Genomic DNA, 21759 nt, shown 5'->3' on the forward strand with positions numbered 1-21759 from the left:
AGTCCAGGCTAGGTGTTTACATTAGACTTCTGTTTGCACTTTGAGATGGAAATGCCAGGAACAGGGTAAATAGCTGGACTTTGCCTGCTGTGGACATGTTACTATAACAATCATGGCAGGGACAGAAAGGGGCTAAACCCTGTGTGTGTAAAAGATCAAGAGGTCACATATTTTCTATCTTTGGGGCACAACACATGTGCAGAAAGACTCTTTGGGGGGCAAAAAGGAGGTGGTGCCATCTTGTAATAGGTGATGTCCAGGCCCTCACAGGCCTGTGTGCTGGAATTCATCCAGAAAAATAGCTGCACACACCTGTCAGGGAGGGTCCTAGGGCAGGTCAGGTGTGGAAAAAGAAACCAGGTAATTGGCCAAGGTAAACAAAGACGGGAAGAACTGCCCTGCATAGGCGATTTAACAGTCTCTTTATGGGGCTCCTCCTCCTTCGGGGGGACTCCCACAGCCTTTCTCTTGAGTGTGAGCTCTGCCTGGCTTCTGTCTTAACTAAACAAACTGTTCCTCTGTGTGCTCCTGCACGACTGTGCTGTGTCTCTAGTAATACACTTTTAACATATTTTTAGTTTTTACCTCCTGGAAAAATGCTTCTTCTTCTTCTTTTTTTTAAACTCTGTACTAGAACCAGGAGAACCTTGTTTCTAGTTTCTAGCCCCCAGTGTACTGGCGACTAGGGGTCCTGGTTTTCATACAGCATACTAGAGCCCAATTCTTGGGCAGAGAACTAAGCCAGCACTCCCGGCTCTCTCTCTCCGAGATCATTTGGGGCTGAAACCCAGGATTTCAAGGTAAACTGCCGGTCTCCCCAAACTGCTGGCTGGAGACTTCTGACTCTCTCTCTCTTGCAGGAGGACTTGCTCTCACTCTCTGCTCTGTTCTCTTTCTAAGACCTGCAGGGGTTAATCTAGGTCTGCTCAATGAAGGAGCCCCAGTTATCTTTTTCTTGCCCCTCTCCCCATTTCTCCCATTCTGCCTAAATGACAATCCCCAGCCTGTCCCTCACCCAAGCAGAGCTTCCTCATCAACTTTGGGAGAACCACGCCTGGAATCAAGGCACAGCACCTACCACCACAGCCAGCAAATTGCTCCCACTCTGTTGTAGCTGTTGTTTAGTCACTAAGTCATGTGCAACTCTTTGCAACCCTGTGGACTGTTGCCTACCAGGCTCCTCTGTCCATGGGATTCTCCAGGCAAGGATACTAGAGTGGGTTTCCATTCCCTTCTCCAGGGCATCTTCCCCACCCAGGGATCGAATCTGTGTCTCCTGCACTGCAGGTGGATTCTTTACTGCCTGAGCCCCCAGGGAAGCTTAACCCAGGAGGATTCCCTTCAAAAGCCAGATGGGCCAAGAAAAGGAAAACTCGGGTTTGCTTTAACAATGTCTGGCCTTTATTTAAATTGGGAATTGGAAAGTGGCCTAAAACTTGGGTGTCTAGATTATAATGCTATCTTACAATTAGATCTTTGTTGTCCCCAATTGAGAAAATGGCCCAAGGGCCAAGGGCGGGTGGACCTTGCTGATGGCTTTGTGTCTTGTTTCCTGAGCAGATCACAGCTTCTCAACTCTATCCGGGATGCAGTGTCAGGATCTCCACCACTTTGGTCAGAAGCTGGTCCGCAGGCGGCTCCTGGAGCCCACCGAGGATTCTGAGAGTCCCATGGCTCCTCTGAACCCCATGAAGCTGGTGGCCTTCGGTGTGGCCAGCACTCTGGGGGCTGGCGTGTACATCCTGGTGGGAGAAGTGGCCATGTTCATTGCTGGACCAGCGATTGTCATCTCCTTCTTGGTGGCCGCTGTGTCTTCTGTGTTGTCTGGGCTCTGCTATGCCGAATTTGGGACACGGGTCTCATGGACCGGTTCTGCGTATCTCTACAGCTACATCAGTGTGGGAGAACTGTGGGCTTTCATCACTGCCTGGAACCTCATACTGTCCTATGTCGTTGGTGAGGGCATGGATGGCGGGTAGGTGTGGGGCTGAAGTTCTGGAGACCAGGAGCAGGCATTTGGGTCTTCGGTCGTGCATGAGAACTGTGTCATCCACTCTGTGAGGAGAGGAGGGAAATAACGTCAGGAAAAGTCCACAACTTCATTCTTCTCAGCTCTCCCCTGCTGTCCTTAAATGATGGACCAAGAATCGAGAGGAAAGGGCACTGTAGGGAGGCATGGCCCTCAGGCTTATCCCCTCACCATACTGAAGTCTCTGTTTAGCGGTTGCCTTCATAGAGTTTCCATTAGCATTTGAACTAAAATTTTAATCCTTATCACCCAGACATCTTGCTCCTTTGATGTCCCACTGACATTAAATAGTTAACCTATTTTAGAATTATCTGGGTCTATTTCCCCCACCCCATGAAAAGAAGCTCTCTGAGATTTGGTATTTTGTGTTTTTTTCACAACATACATGACTTTGTATATTTGTTGTTGTTGTTCCATCACTAAACTGTGTCCAAGTCTTTGCAACCCCATGGGCTACCACTCACCAGGCTCCTCTGTCCTCCACTCTCTCCTGGAGTTTGCTCAAACTCATGTTCACTGAGTCAGTGATGCTGTCCAACCATCTCATCCTCTGCCACTCCCTTCTTCTTTTACCTTCAATCTTTCCCATGTTGGACACCTTCTGACCTGGGGGTCTCCTCTTTGGGCGTCATAACTTTCTGCCTTTTCATGCTGTCCATGGGGTCCTCCTGGCAAGAATACTGGAGTGGGTTGCCATTTCCTTCTCCAGCGGCCCATGTTTTGTCAGAACTCTTCACTGTGACCCGTCCGTCTTGAGTGGTCCTGCATAGCATGATTGAGCTATGCTAGCCCTTCACCATGACAAGGCTGTGATCCCTGAAGGGTTCTTGGTTTCTACGAGGGTGCAATTTATATTTGTCAATGAATGTTCCTTCTCATTCTGCTGCAGTCACGGGCAGCGTGGCCAGGGCCTGGAGCATCGCCTTCGACAGCCTGATTGGGAACCACATCTTTCAGGCCTTAGAGGGAACTTTCTCTCCATATATGCCCTACTATCTGGCCAAGTACCCAGACTTTGTCGCCCTATCCCTGGTGCTGTTGCTTACAGGTGAGACAGGGGTCCAAGTTAGGATGGGAAAACTGGGATGTGGGGCAGTGGGGGAACTAGGGTGGGAAAGGTGTGAGGTGGAGGAACTGTGGGAACTAGAAATTAGGGTCTGTGATACGAAAGCAAGAAGTCAAGATGTAGAGCATTGTTTCCCACCCTTGGCATTACTGACCTTCCAGGCTGAAACAGCCTTTGGTGTTGGGGCGTGATGCAGGCACTGCAGGATTTTCTTAATCAATCACTGTCAGGTGTGTAGCATCTTTGGACTTCATTCACTAAACACCTGTGATTCATATTTCCCAAATTGTGACAATCGGGATGTCTCCAGACATTGCCAAATGTCCCTTGGGGACCCAAATCACCCCCAGCTGAGAATCATTTACTTAGAGTGACAAGTTTCTTCCTCTCTACTGAGACTTTTTTCAATTGGGAGGAAATTAACATAGCATAAAATTAGCCATTTTATTATTTTTCCTTAGCCTTATTGATATATAATTGACATACAACATTATGTAAGCTGAAGGTGAACATCATGATGCTTTGATAGATGTGTATATTATGTGACTGGAGTAGGAAATGGCAACCCACTCCAGTAATCTTGCCTGGAAAATTCCATGGACAGAGGAGCCTGGCAGGCCACAGTCCATGGGTCAAGGTGTCAGACACGACTGAGTGACTAAGCCCATACTATATGATAATGGCCACAGTAAGAAACTAACCATGTTAAAGTATGCAATTCAGTGGTACTTAGGGCATTCAAGACATATAACAATCACCTTCATCTAGCTTCAAACATCTTCATTATAGCAAAATGAAACCCAGTAAGACAGACTATCCATCTTAGTCTCACAGCCCCCTAACCTCTGGCAACTACTAGTCTGCTTTCTATGTCTATGGATTTGATTTGGCTATCTTGGATTGTCTCATATTCCATCTTTCCCACAGGAGTACTGGTTCTGGGAGTTCGTGAGTCAGTCCTGGTTGGAAAAATATCCACAGGCATCAACCTTTTGGTTCTCAGCTTCATCATCCTGTCTGGCTTCATTAAGGGAGACCTGCACAACTGGAAGCTCACGGAACAGGACTACACATTGAACACGTCTGAATCCAGTGACATCTATAGGTCAGGAGGGTGCTCCTGGTCCTTGTCATGCTTGTTGGGGCTGGTGCAAAGCTGGGAATCTGGCGAGGACTAAAGAGATCTGGGCTGGTGGATCTGGATAACGAGGTCCTGGAGCCCAGGGCTGGTGGCATTAACTGTGAAGTCCTGTAGAGATGACTGAACGCACCTCTCTCATGGTCTTTCTTGCCTCTTCTCTCACTGTAGCTTGGGCCCTCTAGGTTCTGGAGGGTTTGTGCCCTTCGACTATGATGGAATTCTCCATGGAGCAGCTCTATGTTTCTACTCGTTTGTGGGTTTTGATGACATTGTCACGAAAGGTAACTGGGTCCTTGTGTGTCCCATCAGGGGATTGGGCTGCCCTTGGGCATAGGGGTTGATAGAAGATTTTGAAAACCTTTTGAAAGTTCAAGAGGAAAGTGGATTTTGTGCTGTGCCATCAGTGTTTTCCTAACCCGAGATGTTCACCCACCCTGCAGGGGAAGAAGCCCCAAATCCTCATCGCTCCATCCCCATCAGCATCATGTCCACGGTCTTCATCTGCTTTTTGGCATATTTTGGTGTCTCAGCGACTCTCACCCTCATGGTGCCCTACTACCAGATTCAGTCTGACAGCCCCTTTCCGCAAGCTTTCCTCCATGTTGGGTGGGGTCCTGCCAGATATGTCGTGGCTGTTGGCATCCTCTGTTTTCTTTTATACAGGTCAGTGTCAAGGCCTTCTCTCCATGAACTGTTCAGATGCTCAGGTGTTTCAGCCCTGGGGATTCAGACAAGAGAGGGAAAGACCCCTTACCCCATGTAGACTAGAGAGCCAGAGCCCTGGTCTCTCCTCCTTCTCAACATCCCCACCTGTGTTCCCACCATCCCTTCCAGACTGCAGAGCTCCTTGTTCCCCGTGCCTCAGGTGATCCAGGAAATGGCAGAGGACGGGCTCCTTTTCCGAGGACTTGCCCGGACCCATGCCCGCACGAAGACCCCCATCATGGCCACCGTGTCCTCTGGAATTCTTGCAGGTGAGCAACAGAACCCACTCCTCCTTTGATCCCGTTCCTTATCTGGGTATGTCCAGTGGTTTCTCACTGCCGACCCCCACCTCGTTTGTGCCCTCATTCTAGGGATCATGGCATTGCTCTTTGAGTTCAGTAATCTGGTGGAGCTCATGTCGATTGGACACCTGCTGGTTTATTCCTTGGTGGCGTTTTTTGTCCTTGTCCTCAGGTGAGATTCCACTGCACCCTGACTGGGGCACGTACGTTCCTAAAGACTCAGTGGCAGTTCATCGTCTTCAAGTTTTTTTTTTTTTAAATTGGAGGCTAATTACTTTACAATATTGGAGTGGTTTTTGCCATACATTGACATGAATCAGCCAAGTTTACACATATTCCCTATCCTGAACACCACTCCCACCTCCCGCCCCATCCCATCCCTCTGGGTCATCCCAGTGCACCAACCCTGAGCACCCTATTTCATGCATCGAACCTGGACTGGTGATCTGTTTCACACATGATAATGTACGTGTTTCAATGCTATTCTCTCAGATCATCCCACTCTCGTCTTCTCCCACAGAGTCCAAAAGACTCTGCTGTACATCTGTGTCTCTTTTCCTGTCTCTCATATAGGGTTATTGTTACCATCTTTCTAAATTCCATATATATGTATTAGTATACTGTATTGCTGTTTTTCTTTCTGCCTTACCTCACTCTGTATAATAGGCTCCAGCTTCATCCACCTCATTAGAACTGATTCAAATGTATTCTTTTCAATGGCTGCATAATATTCCATTGTGTATATGTACCAAAGCATTCTTATATATTTGTCTGCTGATGGACATCTAGGTTGCTTCCATGTCCTGGCTATTATAAACAGTGTTGTGATGAACATTGGGGTACATGTGTCTCTTTCAATTCTGATTTCCTCAGTGTGTATGCCCAGCAGTGGGATTGCTGGGTCCTATGGCAGTTCAATTTCCAGGGTTTTAATGAATCTCCACACTGTTCTCCATAGTAGCTGTACTAGTGTGCATTCCCCCCAACAGTGTAAGAGGGTTCCCTTTTCTCCACACCCTCTCCAGCATTTATTGTTTGTGGATTTTTGAATAGCAGCCATTCTGACCAGCGTGAGTTGGTACCTCATTGTGGTTTTGATTTGCATTTCTCTGATAATAAGTGATGTTGAGCATCTTTTCATGTGTTTGTTAGCCATCTGTATGTCTTCTTTGGAGAAATGTCTGTTTAGTTTTTTGACCCATTTTTTGATTGGGTCATTTATTTTTCTGGAATTGAGCTGCAGAAGCTGCTTGTACATTTTTGAGATTAATTCTTTGTCAGTTGCTTTGTTTGCTATTCTTTTCCCCAATTCTGAAAGCTGTCTTTCACTTTGCTTATGGTTTCCTTTGTTGTGCAAAAACTTTTCAGTTTAATTAGGTTTCATTTGTTTATGTTTCCTTTTATTTCCATTACTTTGGGAGGTGGGTCATAGAGGATCCTGCTGCGATTTATGTCGGAGAGTGTTTTGCCTAAGTTTTCCTCTAGGAGTTTTATATTTTCTAGTCTTACATTTAGATCTTTAATCCATTTTGAGTTTATTTTTGTGTATGGTCTTAGAAAGTGTTCTAATTTCATTCTTTTTTTTAAATTTTATTTTATTTTTAAACTTTACAATATTGTATTAGTTTTGCCAAATATCGAAATGAATCCGCCACAGGTATACCTGTGTTCCCCATCCTGAACCTTCCTCCCTCCCCATACCCTCCCTCTGGGTCGTCCCAGTGCACCAGCCCCAAGCATCCAGTATCGTGCATCGAACCTGGACTGGCGACTCGTTTCATACATGATATTCTACATGTTTCAATGCCATTCTCCCAAATCTCCCCACCCTCTCCCTCTCCCACAGAGTCCATAAGACTGATATATACATCAGTGTCTCTTTTGCTGTCTCATACACAGGGTTATTGTTACCATCTTTCTAAATTCCATATATATGAGTTAGTATACTGTATTGATGTTTTTCTTTCTGGCTTACTTCACTCTGTATAATAGGTTCCAGTTTCATCCACCTCATTAGAACTGATTCAAATGTATTCTTTTTACACCAGTCAGAATGGCTGCTATCCAAAATTCTACAAGCAATAAATGCTGGAGAGGGTGTGGAGAAAAGGGAACCCTCTTACACTGTTGGTGGGAATGCAAACTAGTACAGCCACTATGGAGAACAGTGTGGAGATTCCTTCAAAAACTGGAAATAGAACTGCCTTATGATCCAGCAATCCCACTGCTGGGCATACACACTGAGGAAACCAGAAGGGAAAGAGACACGTGTACCCCAATGTTCATCGCAGCACTGTTTATAATAGCTAGGACATGGAAGCAACCTAGATGCCCATCAGCAGAGGAATGGATAAGAAAGCTGTGGTACATATACACAATGGAGTATTACTCAGCCATTAATTTCATTCTTTTACCAGTGGTTGACCAGTTTTCCCAGCAGCACTTGTTAAAGAGATCATATTTCCTCCATTGTATATTCTTGCCTCCTTTGTCAAAGATAAGCTGTCCATAGGTGTGTGGATTTATCTCCGGGCTTTCCATTTTGTTCCATTGATCTATATTTCTGTCTTTGTGCCAGTACCATACTGTCTTGATGACTGTAGCTTTGTAGTATAGTCTGATGTCAGGCAGGTTGATTCCTCCAGTTCCATTCTTCTTTCTGAGGATGGCTTTGGCTATTCGAGGTTTTTGTATTTCCAAAAAATTGTGAAATTATTTGTTCTAGTTCTGTGAAATAACTGTTGGTAGCTTGATAGGGATTGCATTGAATCTATAGATTGCTTTGTGTAGTATACTCATTTTCACTATATTTATTCTTGCAATCTATGAACATGGTATATTTTTCCATCTATTTATGTCCTCTTTGATTTCTTTCATTGGTGTTTTATGGTTTTCTATATATAGGTCTTTTGTTTCTTTAGGTAGATACATTCCTAAGTATTTTATTCTTTTCGTTGCAATGGTGAATGGAATTGTTTCCTTAATTTCTCTTTCTGTTTTCTCATTGTTAGTGTATAGGAATGCAAGGAATTTCTGTGTGTTAATTTTATATCCTGCAACTTTACTATAGTCATTGATTAGCTCCAGTAATTTTCTGGTAGAGTCTTTAGGGTTTTCTATGTGGAGGATCATGTCATCTGCAAACAGTGAGAGTTTTAATTCTTCTTTTCCAATCTGGATTTCTTTTATTTCTTTTTCTGCTCTGATTGCCTTGGCCAAAACTTCCAAAACTATGTTGAATAGTAGTGGTGAGAATGGGCACCCTTGCCATGTTCCTGACTTTAGGGGAAATGCTTTTAATTTTTCCCCATTGAGGATAATGTTTGCTTTGGGTTTGTCATATATACCTTTTATTATGTTGAGGTATGCACCTTCTCTTCCTGTTTTCTGGAGAGTTTTTTTTTTTTTTTTTAATCATAAATGGATGTTGAATTTTGTCAAAGGCTTTCTCTGCATCTGTTGAGAGAATCATATGGTTTTTATCTTTTAATTTGTAATGTGGTGTATTTCATTGATTGATTTGTGGATATTAAAGAATGCTTGCATTCTTGGTATAAAGCCCACTTGGTCATGGTGTATGATCTTTTAAATATGTTGTTAGATTCTGTTTGCTAGCATTTTGTTAAGGATTTTTACATCTATATTAATCAGTGATATTGGCCTGCAGTTTTCTTTTTTTGTGGCATCTTTGTCTGGTTTTGGTATTAGGGTGATGTTGGCCTCATAGAATGACTTTGGCAGTTTACCTTCCTCTGCAATTTTCTGGAAGAGTTTGAGTAGGATAGGTGTTGCTGCTGCTTCTGCTGCTGCTAAGTTGCTTCAGTCGTGTCCAACTCTGTGTGACCCATAGACGACAGCCCACTAGGCTCCTCTGTCCCTGGGATTCTCCAGGCAAGAATTCTGGAGTGGGTTGCCATTTCCTTCTTCAATGAATGAAAGTGAAAAGTGAAAGTGAAGTCGCTCAGTCGTGCCCGACTCTTAGCGACCCCATGGACTTCAGCCTACCAGGCTTCTCTGTCCATGGGATTTTCCAGGCAAGAGTACTGGAGTGGGGTGCCATTGCCTTCTCCAAGGATAGGTGTTAGCTCTTCTTTAAATTTTTGGTAGAATTCAGCTGTGAAGCCATCTGGGCTTTTGTTTGCTGGAAGATTTCTGATTATAGTTTCGATTTCTGTGCTTGTGATGGGTCTGTTAAGATTTTCTATTTCTTTCTGGTTCACTTTTGGAAAGTTATACTTTTCTAAGAATTTGCCCATTTCTTCCATGCTGTCCATCTTATTGGCATATAATTGCTGATAGTAGTCTCTTATGATACTTTATATTTCTGTATTGTCTGTAGCGATTTCTCCATTTTCATTTCTAATTGTGTTGATTTGATTCTTCTCTCTTTGTTTCTTGATGAGTCTGGCTAATATTTTGTCAATGTTATTTATCTTCTCAAAGAAGCAGCTTTTAGCTTTATTGATTTTGGCTATGATCTCCTTTGCTTCTTTTGCATTTATTTCTGCCCTAATTTTTAAGATGTCTTTCATTCTACTAACCCTGGAGTTCTTAATGTCTTCCTTTTCTAGTTGCTTTAGGTGTAGAGTTAGGTTATTTATTTGACTTTTTTCTTGTGTCTTGAGGTGAGCCTGTCTTGCTATGACCCTTCCCCTTAGCACTGCTTTTACAGTTTCCCATAGGTTTGGGGTTGTTGTGATTTCATTTTCATTCATTTCTATGCATATTTGATTTCTTTTTTATTTTTTCTATGATTTGTTGGTTATTCAGAAGTGTATTGTTTAGCCTCTGTATGTTGGAATTAAAAAAAAATTTTTTCCCTGTAATTGACATCTAATCTTACTGTATTGTGGTCAGAAAAGATGCATAGAATGATTTCAATTTTTTTGAATTTACCAAGGCTAGATTTATGGCCCAGGATGTGATCTATCCTCAAGAAGGTTCCGTGTGAACTTGAGAAAAGGGTGAAATTCATTGTTTTGGGGTGAAATGTCCTATAGATATCAATTAGGCCTAACTAGTCCATTGTGTTATTTAAGTCTGTGTTTCCTTGTTAATTTTCTGTTTAGTTGATCTATCCATAGGTGTGAGTGGGGTATTAAGGCCTCCCACTATTATTATGTTAGTGTTAATTTCCCCTTTCATGCTTGTTAGCATTTGCATTACATATTGCGGTGAGCCTATGTTGGATGCATATATATTTATAATTGTTATATCTTCTTCTTGCATTGACCCTTTGATCATTATGTAGTGTCCTTCTTTGTCTCTTTTCACAGCCTTTTTTAAAGTCTTTTTTATCTGATATGAATATCACTACTCCTGCTTTTTGTTGTTGTTGGTTTCCATTTACGTGAAATATCTTTTTCCAGCCCTTCGCTTTCAGCCTGTATGTGTCCCTTGTTTTTAGGTGCGTCTATTGTAGACAGCATATATAGGGGTCTTCTTTTTGTATCCATTCAGCCAGTCTTTGTCTTTTGGCTGGGGCATTCAACCCATTTACATTTATGGTAATTATTGATAAGTATGATCCCGTTGCCATTTACTTTGTTGTTTTGGGTTTGAGTTTATAAACCATTTCTGTGTTTCCTGTCTAGAGAAGATCCTTTAGCATTTGTTGAAGAGCTGGTTTGGTGGTGCTGAATTTCTCAGGTTTTGCTTGTGTGTAAAGCTTTTGATTTCTCCTTCATATTTGAATGAGATCCTTGCTGGGTACAGTCATCTGGGTTGTAGGTTTTTCTCTTTCATCAGTTTAAGTATGCTCTGCCATTCCCTTCTGGCCTGAAGAGTTTCTAATGAAAGATCAGCCGTTATTGTTATGGGAATCCCCTTGTGTGTTATTTGTTGTTTTTTCCTTACTGCTTTTGATATTTATTTTGTGTTTGATCTTTGTTAATTTGATTAGTATGTGTCTTGGGGTGTTTCACCTTGGGTTTATCCTCTTTGAGACTCTCTGGGTTTCTTGGACTTGGGTGACTACTTCTTTCTCCATTTTAGGGACGTTTTCAACTATTATCTCTTTAAGTATTTTCTCACGGCCTTTCTTTTTGTCTTCTTCTTCTGGGACTCCCATCATTCGAGTGTTGGGGACTTTCACATTGTCCCAGAGGTCCCTGAGGTTGTCCTCATTTCTTTTAATTCTTTTTTCCTCTGTGCTTCATTTATTTCTACCATTCTGTCTTCTACCTCACTTATCCTATCTTCTGCCTCGGTTAAACTACTGTTGGTTCCCTCCAGAGTTGTTTTTAATCTCATTTATTGCATTATTCATTATTGATTGACTCATATTTCTTTTAGGTTCTTGTTAAACATTTCTTGCATCTTCTCAATCCTGTCTCCAGGCTACTTATCTGTAACACCATTTTGTTTTCAGGATTTTGGTTCATTTTCACTATCACTTTTCTGAATTCTTTTTCAAGTAGACTCCCTATTTCCTCCTCTTTGGTTTGGTTTGGTGGGCTTTAATCATGTTCCTTTACCTGCTGAGTATTCTTTGCCTTTTCATCTTATTTAGATTGCTGTGTTTGGGGTGGCCTTTCTGTATTCTGGCAGTTTGTTGTTCTCCTTTATTGTGGAGGTTCCTCTCTGTGGGTAGGGTTGGACGGGCAGCTTGTCAAGGTTTCCTGGTTAGGGAAGCTTGTGTCGGTGTTCTGGTGGGTGGAGCTGGATTTCTTCTGTCTGGAGTGTAATGAAGTGTCCACTAGTGAGTTTTGAGATGTCTATGGGTTTGGTGTGACTTTGGGCAGCCTGTACACCTATGCTCAGGGCTCTGTTTCTGCATTGCTGGAGAATATGCATGGTATGTATGCTCTGGAACTTTTTGGCTCTTGGGTGGTGCTTGGTTTCAGTGTAGGTATGGAGGCTTTTGGATGATCTCTTACCAATGAATGTTCCCTGGAGTCAGGAGTTCTCTGGTGTTCTCAGGTTTGGGGCTTAAGCCTCCTGCCTCTGGTTTTCAGTCTTATTCTTACAGTAGCCTCAAGACTTCTCCATCCATACAGCACTGATGATAAAACTTCTAGGTTAACGGTGAAAAGATTCTCCACAGTGAGGGATACCCAGAGAGGTTCACAGAGTTACATGGAGAAGAGAAGAGGGAGGACGGAGATAGAGGTGACCAGGAGGAGAAGAGGGGGAATCAAAAGGGGAGAGAGCAAACTAGCCAGTAAACAATTCCCTATGTGTTCTCCACAGTCTGGAACCCTCAGAGATGTTCACAGAGTTACACAGAGAAGAGAAGAGGGAGGAAGGAGATAGAGGTGACAAGAAGGAGAAGAGGGGGAATCAGAAGGGGAGAGAGCTATCTAGCCAGTATCAATTCCCTATGTGCTCTCCACATTCCTGGAATGTGAAGTCAAGTGGGTCTTAGGAAGCATCACAAAGAACAAAGCTAGTGGAGATAATGGAATTCTAGTTGAGCTATTCCAAATCCTGAAAGATGATGCTGTGAAAGTGCTGCACGCAATATGCCAGCACATTTGGAAAACTCAGCAGTGGCCACAGGATTGGAAATGCTCAGTTTTCATTCCAATTCCAAAGAAAGGCAATGCCAAAGAATGCTCAAACTACCACACAATTGCACTCATCTCGCATGCTAGTAAAATAATGCTCAAAATTCTCCAAGCCAGGCTTCAGCAATGTGTGAATCGTGAACTTCCTGATGTTCAAGCTGGTTTTAGGAAAGGCAGAGGAACCAGAGATGAAATTGGCAACATCTGCTGGATCATGGAAAAAGCAAGAGAGTTCCAGAAAAGCATTTATTTCTGATTTATTGACTATGCCAAAGCCTTTGACTGTGTGCATCAGAATAAACTGGAAAATTCTGAAAGAGATGGGAATACCAGACCACCTGATCTGCCTCTTGAGAAATTTGTATGCAGGTCAGGAAGCAACAGTTAGAACTGGACATGGAACAACAGACTGGTTCCAAATATGAAAAGGAGTACATCAAGGCTGTATATTGTCACCCTGTTTATTTAACTTATATGCAGAATACATCATGAGAAACGCTGGACTGGAAGAAAACAAGCTAGAATCAAGATTGCCGGGAGAAATATCAATAATCTCAGATATGCAGATGACACCACCGTTATGGCAGACAGTGAAGAGGAACTAAAAAGCCTCTTGATGAAAGTGAAAGCGGAGAGTGAAAAAGTTGGCTTAAAGCTCAACATTCAGAAAACGAAGATCATGGCATCCGGTCCCATCACTTCATTGGAAATAGATGGGGAAACAGTGAAAACAGTGTCAGACTTTATTTTTCTGGGTTCCAAAATCACTACAGATGGTGACTGCAGCCATGAAATTAAAAGACGCTTACTCCTTGGAAAGAAAGTTATGACCAACCTAGATAGCATATTCAAAAGCAGAGACATTACTTTGTCAACAAAAGTTCGTCTAGTCAAGGCTATGGTTTTTCCTGTGGTCATGTATGGATGTGAGAGTTGGACTGTGAAGAAGGCTGAGTGCAAAAGAATTGATACTTTTGAAGTGTGGTATTGGAGAAGACTCATGAGAGTCCCTTGGACTGCAAGGAGATCCAACCAGTCCATCCTGAAGGAGATCAGCCCTGGGATTTCTTTGGAAGGAATGATGCTAAAGCTGAAACTCCAGTACTTTGGCCACCTCATGTAAAGAGTTGACTCATTGGAAAAGACTCTGATGCTGGGAGGGATTGGGGGCAGGAGGAGAAGGGGACGACAGAGGATGAGATGGCTGGATGGCATCACTGACTTGATGGACGTGAGTCTGACTGAACTCCGGGAGTTGGTGATGGACAGGGAGGCCTGGCGTGCTGTGATTCATGGGGTCACAAAGAGTCAGACACGACTGAGCGACTGATCTGATCTGATGTGCTCTCCACAGTCTCGAACCCTCAGAGAGGTTCATGGAGTTACATAAAGAAGAGGAGAGGGAGGAAGGAAATAGAGGTGAGCAGGAGGAGAAAGGGGGGAATCAAAAGGAGAGAGATAGATCTAGGCCGTATTCTGTTCCCTAAGTGTTCTCAACAGCCTGGAACACACACAGAGATTTACAGAGTTCGTGTGAGGAGAGAAACGGGAGAGAGGAGATAGAGGTGACCTGGGCTAGAAAAAGGAGAGTCAAAAGGGGGAGAGAGTGATCAAGCCAGTAATCACACTCCTAAGTAAAAATCTTTACTGAATATTGGATTCTTAAATGTACAAAATTGATAACAAATACCATAAAGCAAAGATTAAAAAACTAGAGTAGAGGTTAGACTCTCAAAAACACAGTATTATTTTTTAAAAATCACAAAATGTATGAGAAATATATATGAAGTTTGCTTTAAAAATAGGGTCTTTTTTTTTTGCAATGTAATAGTTGCTTATAAAAATAAAAATTAAAGGAGTAATAGAGGAATTTAAAAAATGAAAAAAATTTAATTAAAAAAATGATAATAGTAAGAGTAAAAATATATCTTGGAGTTTCTCTGGAGCTGTTGCGGGCAGTGTGGGGTCAGTTCAGTTCCAGATAGTTCCTTGTTCCAGCTTATACTTCTCAAGATGTATAGGCCCCTTCCAGTGTAGTCGGTGTTAACTACAGGGATTTTAATCTGTTGCACCTGTCACTTCCAAAGCGGTTCCCTGTGTTTATTTGGCTTCTTGTGTTTGCAGGTCTCTTCAGTGTGTAATTTCTGACCTGACACAAGGGGGCGAAGGTGGTCTCTTGTTTAGGCTCACTTGTTCAGTCGTGCTGTGGGGAGGGAGGGACACTGCAAACAAATATCCCTGGCCTGTGTGGGAAGTGCTCACAGTGTCTCAGCCACACTGGGTTTGCCCCTGCTCACGGCGTGTGTGCTTTCCCAGTCTACACTGCTCAGGCTTCAGGTTGCTGTGCAGGGAGCAGGCCCTGGATTGCATGCACTTCCCAGGTCTAAGCTGCTCAGTTTCAGCTTCTCGGGTACTCCATAAAGGCACAGACTTGGTTGGGCCCGCGTTTTGTGCCCATCCGTGATCCGAGCAGCTCAGGTGACCAGGTGCTTGGCGAGTGCACTCTCCTAAGGTGTGGTGCATCTTATCACCTCCCAGGTCCTAGCTTCTCTGTTTCTGGGGCACGCCCATCTCCGGTGTGTGGTGTGTCTTTCCTGGGGAGCTGATCTCTGGCTGCAACCCTCCTGGTGGATGTTAACCTCGGAGAATCTCAGGAAGTCTTGGTTAGAAACTGGAAGCCTTTTCGCAGTTTGGTAGGGGATGCCCTCTCTGGGGCTGAGATTGCCTCTTTCCAGCTCTGGCTGCCCCCCACCTGCCTCCAGCTGGGGATGGCCAGATCCGCAGCCAGCTAGCTCTCCTCTGGTATTCGTTCAGTCCTTTGTTCTGTGAGCAGGCCGGCAGTGCCTTAGGTTCGGGCTTTTCGCAGGATATTCTCTCTCTATCCCTTTTTCCCTCTCTCTCTCTCTGGCTATCCCACAGTTTAGGTTAGTATCTCATGTTAGCTCCCTCAGATTGCCCTCAAGGCATTCAGGCCTGGTCCTTACCCTAAACAATGCAGCCTGCTCCTCCCCATTCACTGCCACACACCCCCCCCTCCCCCCGCCCCTCGCTGGTGGCGGAGGAAAGCATCTGGGGTACTTCTCAGCTGGGAGTTGCCATTAGGGACATAACATGTGGGTTTTATTTATTTTTCCTTTAGGTTTTGTTGCCCTCTGAGATTCCAAACCTCCCCCACAGACCCACCGGTGAGAGGGTTTCCTGGTATTTGGAAACTTCTCTTTTAAGAATCCCTTCCTGGGGCAGATCTCTGTCCCTAACTATTTTGTCTCTCTTTTTATCTTTTATATTTGGTCCTACCTCCCTTTGAAGACAATGGGCTGCTTTTCTGGGTGGCTGATGTCCTCTGCCAGCATTCAGAATTTGTTTTGTGGAGTGTGCTCAGCATTCAAATGTTCTTTCAGTGAATTTGTGGCAGAGAAAGTGGTCTCCCCATCCTATTCCTCTGCCATCTTGGCCTCATCCCCCGCCCCCGCCCTCCAGCCCCGACCAGCCACCTCCTTCGGCCTTCTAAACTCCTGCTCTGTCTAAGGCAGGAAAGGGGTGCATTAGGATGCCTGTTTTTGAATGAGTAGGGACTGCTGTTAATATTCCTATAATATCTCGAATTCAGGTACCAGCCAGACTGCAATTTAAGCAAGAATGAGAAAATTGAAGACAAAATTCAGATGATGCCTCTAGTCAAGGAAAATCCTTTGGACTCTGAACCTGAAGCAGGAAGCTCAAAGACTCTAAAGAGTCTGTGGTTGCCTGTCAGCACCACCCCCACCCAGAAATCTGCCCAGATTGTCTATGGATGTGCCTTCCTGCTTGGTGAGCACTGGGAAGTCTCTTTGGTCATATTTTGAACTTGACAGGACGGAGTGAGTGTGTGTATTTTGTCAGTGGAAGAGTCTAGAAGATATGATGGCCTTTCCTGATATTGGTGGTTTCAGGGAGGGATGTTACCCGAGGTCCTGACGTCTTTGTTTTCTGGGTCCAGCCTGTTCTTCTCCTCCTTGATTCTTGCAGTTCTTCTGCTGACCATCCTGAGCCTGATCCTGGACCAGTGGCCCAGCCAGGTGTTCTCTGGAGACCCCGTGCTCACAACAGTGGCTGTGCTGCTGCTGCTGCTCACCACTGGGATCACGGTCATCATCTGGAGGCAGCCCCAGGACCCGTCTCCTCTTCAATTCAAAGTAAGTGAGCTCATATGTCCAAAGTGTCCACCTTTGGTGAATGAAGTCTGTGTCCTTTGATGGCAAAATATCCTTTCCTGTACAGGGAATGAGGGGAGTTACTGGAACCAATGGACTCTTCCCTGATCCACACTCGGGGCTTTGCATACACAGTCTCAGTAAGCACTGAATGCAAAGCCTGAGGAGGACAGGAGTCTCCCACCCACGTGGGGTAGGGTCTCCCTTTCAGACATCTGGGCTGTGTTCAGGGATGAACTGACTCTGCCCACAGGTCCCTGCTCTGCCTGTCCTCCCACTGGTCAGCATCTTCGTGAATGTTTACCTGATGATGCAGATGACCTCTGGGACCTGGGCCCTGTTTGGCATCTGGAATGCAATTGGTAAGTTGCTTTCTGGAATAAAGAGGTTTCTTCAATGACTGAACCCAGCATCTTCCTATGATTTCTCCCCATACTGTATCAGATGCCATAGAAGGTCTACTGGGCATTTGTAAATGAGGTGAGCGCCTACATTTCCTTCTTATCGTCTCATTTCCCTACTAGGATTTCTCATATACTTTGGATACGGGATCCGACACAGCCTGGCAGGGAACAATCATCAACAGCCACCTGCCACCAGCCTCCACCTCCCAGACTCTTGACAAAAACATCCCTGGTGCTGAGTCATCTTAACCACAGGAGGTAGATGCTGCCTGGAATCCCTCCATGCCCTGGAGGATCTGCTGGTGCAAGGGACACTGTGAGCCTCGGTGGATTGTGAAGGTGGAGGCATCTAAAGCCTGTATTTGTTGCTTGTGGAGAAAGTGACTGGACCATTGTGCAATTTTCGGTAAACTTTTAAAAGCATACTATACATACTTGTAAGTGCATACTTCATAAGTGTGCAGCAAGATGAATTTTCACAAAGTACCACAATGTAAGCAGCAACTAGAAGAAGAAATAAATTATTATGGGCACATTAGAAACACCTGCTTGTACTTATTTCTAACAAGAACACAGAGACTGCCCCATTGGAAGGAAACTCAGGTGAGGATGAATTATATGAAGAGTTATACTCCAGGGACTTCCCTGGCAGTCCAGTGGCTAAGACTCCACGCTCCCAGTGCAGAGAGCATGGGTTCAACCCCCGGTTGGGGAACAATGCACTGCATGCCCAATGGTGTAGCCAAAAAAAAAAAAAAAATGGTTTAAGAATGACTGACTTCCTCCCCTCGCTTCCCCTTATTAAAATGCAGGTGGACCACACAGGCAAGAGAATCTCCGATTGCAGGTGGGTCACTCGAGCAAGACAGTGTCCTGGAGAAAAGAGGAAGTCAGCAGGCTTGCAGCAATGGAAAAATGACCGTGACTTCCTCCCTTAATGATTAACTGAGATTGTTTCCCTTTAAAGATGGTCATGGCTGAGCAGAACTCTCATGGATGCAAGTCCACTTTTTCCTCAGATCACTGGCTTTTCGGAATAAAGCACCTTTCTTCTCAATGAAAGCTTGCCCCATGATTTATTGGCAGTTGAGCAGCAAGTGGCTGAACCTGCATTTGGTTACAAATCTAACTCCGGGTGCAGAATAGCCAATGGGTCCATATGGGTCACCATGTCTCTGAGTTAATATGCTCAGGGGGAATCTTCTATCTTCAAGAGCAAAGAGTGAAAATGGTAATTTATAGTTAGGATGGCCTAATGCTGGAGCCTGGTCTATCGCATATTTTAAAGCATTTATAGCTTTACGGCTTTTGTCATTTGTTCAATGGGTCTGATTGGGTAGAGGTTATTAAGGCACAGAGAGATTGGACAATGTGGAAAAAACTAGGTACCGAATTTCTGTAGAATCGTGTTGTTGTTGTTCAATTGCCAAGTCATGTCAGACTCTTTGCGACCTCATGGACTGCAGCACGTCAGGCTTCCCTGTCCTTCACTATCTCCTGGAGTTTGTTCAAATTCATGGCCACTTAGTCGGAAACCCCCTGAGAGATTTCTTTATTCTTAGAATTGAAAAAGCCAGAATTCTCTTAATTCTTTCAGAATCAATTAGTAAGCCTGTCTTAGTGGTCTGTGTGTTTACAAAGTCAAGTCTCACTCTTTGCAACCCCATGGACTGTAGCCTGCCAGGCTCCCTTGTCCATGGGATTCTCCAGGCAGGAATACTGGAGTGGGTTGCCATATCCTCGTCCAGGGGATCTTCCTGACCCAAGGATCAAACTGGTGTCTTCTGCTTGGCAGGCGGATTCTTTACCACTGAGCCACCTGGGAAGCCTATGAGAAGGGAGTTACTCATCCTTATCCTCAAAATAGATCTTCTTTACCCCAGGGGTTAAAGTAGATGAGCTGTAAGGGTTGGACAATGCACCTTGGTTCACATAAAGTTCAGGCTGATCCATGTATAAGCCAAATTGACCTCCTCTCAATATTTGAACATTTTCTCCATTCATCAATCACCAACAGATAAAAACCTTAGAAACCCATGGTCCAGCAATTCTACCTCTGATGATATACCCAGAGGAATTGAAAGCACACTCTGGAAGAGATATTTGTACGCTCATGTTCATAGCAGCGTTATTCACAATAACTAAAGCATGAGAGCAATCCAAGTGCCCACTGACTGAGAAATAGATGAACCGATGTGGCAGGCACAAATAATAGAGTATTATTTATCATTAAAAAGGAAGGGGATTCTGACACATACTACAACATGAAGGAACCTCATGAACTCATTCTCTAAGTGAAATAAACCAGAAGGAAAGGACAAATATTCTTTGATTCCACTTAAATGGAGTATTCGGAGTGGTCACATTCATCAAGACAGAGAGGAGAAGGGTAATTTCCAGGAACTGGTGGAGGAGAAAAGCTCAGCTGGAATTCCATCACCTACACAAGCTTTGTTCGTAGTGATGCTTTCCAAGGCCCAGTTCACTTCACACTCCAGGATGTCTGGCTCTAGGTGAGTGATCACACCATCGTGGTTGTCTGGGTCATGAAGATCTTTTTTTGTGCAGTTCTTCTGTGTATTCTTGTCACCTCTTTGTAATATCTTCTGCTTCTGTTAGTTTCATACTGTGTCTGTCCTTTATTGTGCCCACCCATGTTTGCATGAAATGTTCCCTTGGTATCTCTAGTTTTCTTGGAGAGATCTCTAGTCTTTCCCATTCTATTGTTTTCTTCTTCTTCTTCTTCTTCTTCTTCTTCTTCTTCTTCTTCTTTTTGTTGCATTGATCACTTAGGAAGGCTTTCTAATCGCTCCTTGCTATTCTTTGGAACTCTGCATTCAGATGGATATTATCTTTCCTTTTCTCCTTTGCCTTTCTCTTCTTTTCTAACTTATTTCTAAGGCCTCCTCAGACAACCTTTTTGCATTTTCTTTTCTTGGGGATAGTCTTAATCACAGCTGTGAATGTGCTGCACTTAGTATGCCAGCAAATTTGGAAAACTCAGCAGTGACCACAGGACTGGAAAAGATCAGTTTTCATTCCAATATCAAAGAAAGGCATTTCCAAGGAATGTTCAAACTACTGCACAATTACACTCATCTCACACGCTAGCAAAGTAACGCTCAAAATTCTCCAAGCTAGGCTTCAACAGTACGTGAAACGAGAACTTCCAGATGTTGAAGCTGGGAATGTGAGGCTTGAAGAGATCTCTGGCTTCCCTGGTGGCTCAGACAGTAAAGAATGCGCCTGCAATGCAGGAGCTGCTGCTGCTGTTAAGTTGCTTCAGTCATGTCTGACTCTGTGCGACCCCATGGACTGCAGCCCACCAGGCTCTGTGCATAGGATTTTCCAGGCAAGAGTACTGGAGTGGGGTGCCATTGCCTTCTCCAGCAATGCAGGAGACCAGGGTTCAATTCATGGGTCTTCCTGAGCCCCTGGAGAAGGGAATGGCACCCCACTCTAGTATTCTTGCCTGAAAGATCCCATGCACAGAGGATCCTGTTGGGCTACAGTCCATGAGTTTGAAGTCAGACACAACTGAGAAACTAACCTAAGGAAACCTGGCCTAATGGGTGCAGGTTGAGGAGGTTCTGGGGCCCAGGACTTGTCATATTAAGGGAGGAATCCAGTATACATGGCCAAACACACCTCACCCACCTTCTTTCTTGCTTCTCTCATGATAACTTCAACCCTCTGGGTTCTGGAGGGTTTGTGCCTTTTGGCCTTGATGGGATTCTCCGAGGAGCAGCTTTATGTTTCCACATGTCTATTGGTTTTGATTCCACTGTCACTAGAGGTAACATGGTCACCCTGTGTCCCATCCAGGGTGTGGGCACGGATTGGGCTGCCCTTGGGCATACGGGTTTCTTTTCGAGGTTTAACAGTAAAGGGGATTTTGTGCTTTCACTCTGGTGTGTTTCCTGACCCAGTATTTCCTCCAGTCCTGCAGGGGAAAAAGCCCCAAATCCCCAGCGGTCCATCCCATCAGCATCATGGTCTCAGTCTTGATCTGCTTTGTGGCGTACTTTGGTGTCTCAGCAGCTCTCACCCTCATGGTGCCCTACTACCAAATTCACCCTGACAGCCCCTTTCTACAGGCTTTTCTCCATGTTGGGTGGGGCCCTGCCAGATATGCCATGGCTGTTGGCATCCTCTGTGCTCTTTCATCCAGGTCAGTGGCATGGCTTTCTCCTCGTTGACTGTCAGATGCTTGGGTATCCCAGCCCTTGGGATTGAGAGACAAGAGAGAAAGACACCTTACCCCATGTAGACGAGGGAGCAGATGCCCTGGTCTCTCCTGCTTCTGCACGTTCTCACTCCTCTCTTTTCTTTTGCAGCCTCCAGAGCACCCCATGTTTGCCATGTCTTGGTTGATCTACACAATGGCAGAGGACGGGCTCCTTTTCTGAGT

The 21759-nt window shown here is 44.4% G+C and overlaps 2 protein-coding genes across 9 annotated transcripts in view; both read left to right on the top strand.

Moving 5' to 3' along the window:
* The window catches only part of LOC133231013 (cationic amino acid transporter 3-like), a 128344-nt gene that overhangs the window by 52775 nt on the left and 53810 nt on the right, over positions 1 to 21759 (top strand). For 2 of the 8 annotated variants that reach the window (XM_061389169.1, XM_061389170.1), the window contains 11 exons: positions 1561 to 1956; positions 2919 to 3077; positions 4023 to 4200; positions 4405 to 4517; positions 4677 to 4899; positions 5071 to 5210; positions 5313 to 5415; positions 16362 to 16561; positions 16760 to 16926; positions 17198 to 17306; positions 17469 to 18410. In XM_061389169.1, coding sequence (XP_061245153.1) covers positions 1587 to 1956; positions 2919 to 3077; positions 4023 to 4200; positions 4405 to 4517; positions 4677 to 4899; positions 5071 to 5210; positions 5313 to 5415; positions 16362 to 16561; positions 16760 to 16926; positions 17198 to 17306; positions 17469 to 17566 — 1860 coding nt within the window. In that variant the 5' untranslated portion in view covers positions 1561 to 1586 and the 3' untranslated portion in view covers positions 17567 to 18410. Of the gene's footprint in view, positions 1 to 2; positions 801 to 1560; positions 1976 to 2039; positions 3078 to 4022; positions 4201 to 4404; positions 4518 to 4676; positions 4900 to 5070; positions 5211 to 5312; positions 5416 to 16361; positions 16562 to 16730; positions 16927 to 17197; positions 17307 to 17468; positions 18411 to 21759 lie in introns of those variants that run through there. The other 6 variants (XR_009731014.1, XM_061389172.1, XM_061389171.1 and 3 more) reach the window with 5 other exon arrangements.
* The window catches only part of LOC133231019 (cationic amino acid transporter 3-like), a 62384-nt gene continuing 42611 nt past the window's right edge, over positions 1987 to 21759 (top strand). Inside the window, exon 1 of the mRNA XM_061389186.1 lies at positions 1987 to 2079. The gene's annotated coding sequence lies outside the window, so the exon portion shown is untranslated. The remainder of the gene's footprint in view (positions 2080 to 21759) is intronic.

Source organism: Bos javanicus, chromosome 18 (assembly GCF_032452875.1).
Source record: "Bos javanicus breed banteng chromosome 18, ARS-OSU_banteng_1.0, whole genome shotgun sequence".
Classification (NCBI taxonomy): Eukaryota; Metazoa; Chordata; class Mammalia; order Artiodactyla; family Bovidae; genus Bos; species Bos javanicus.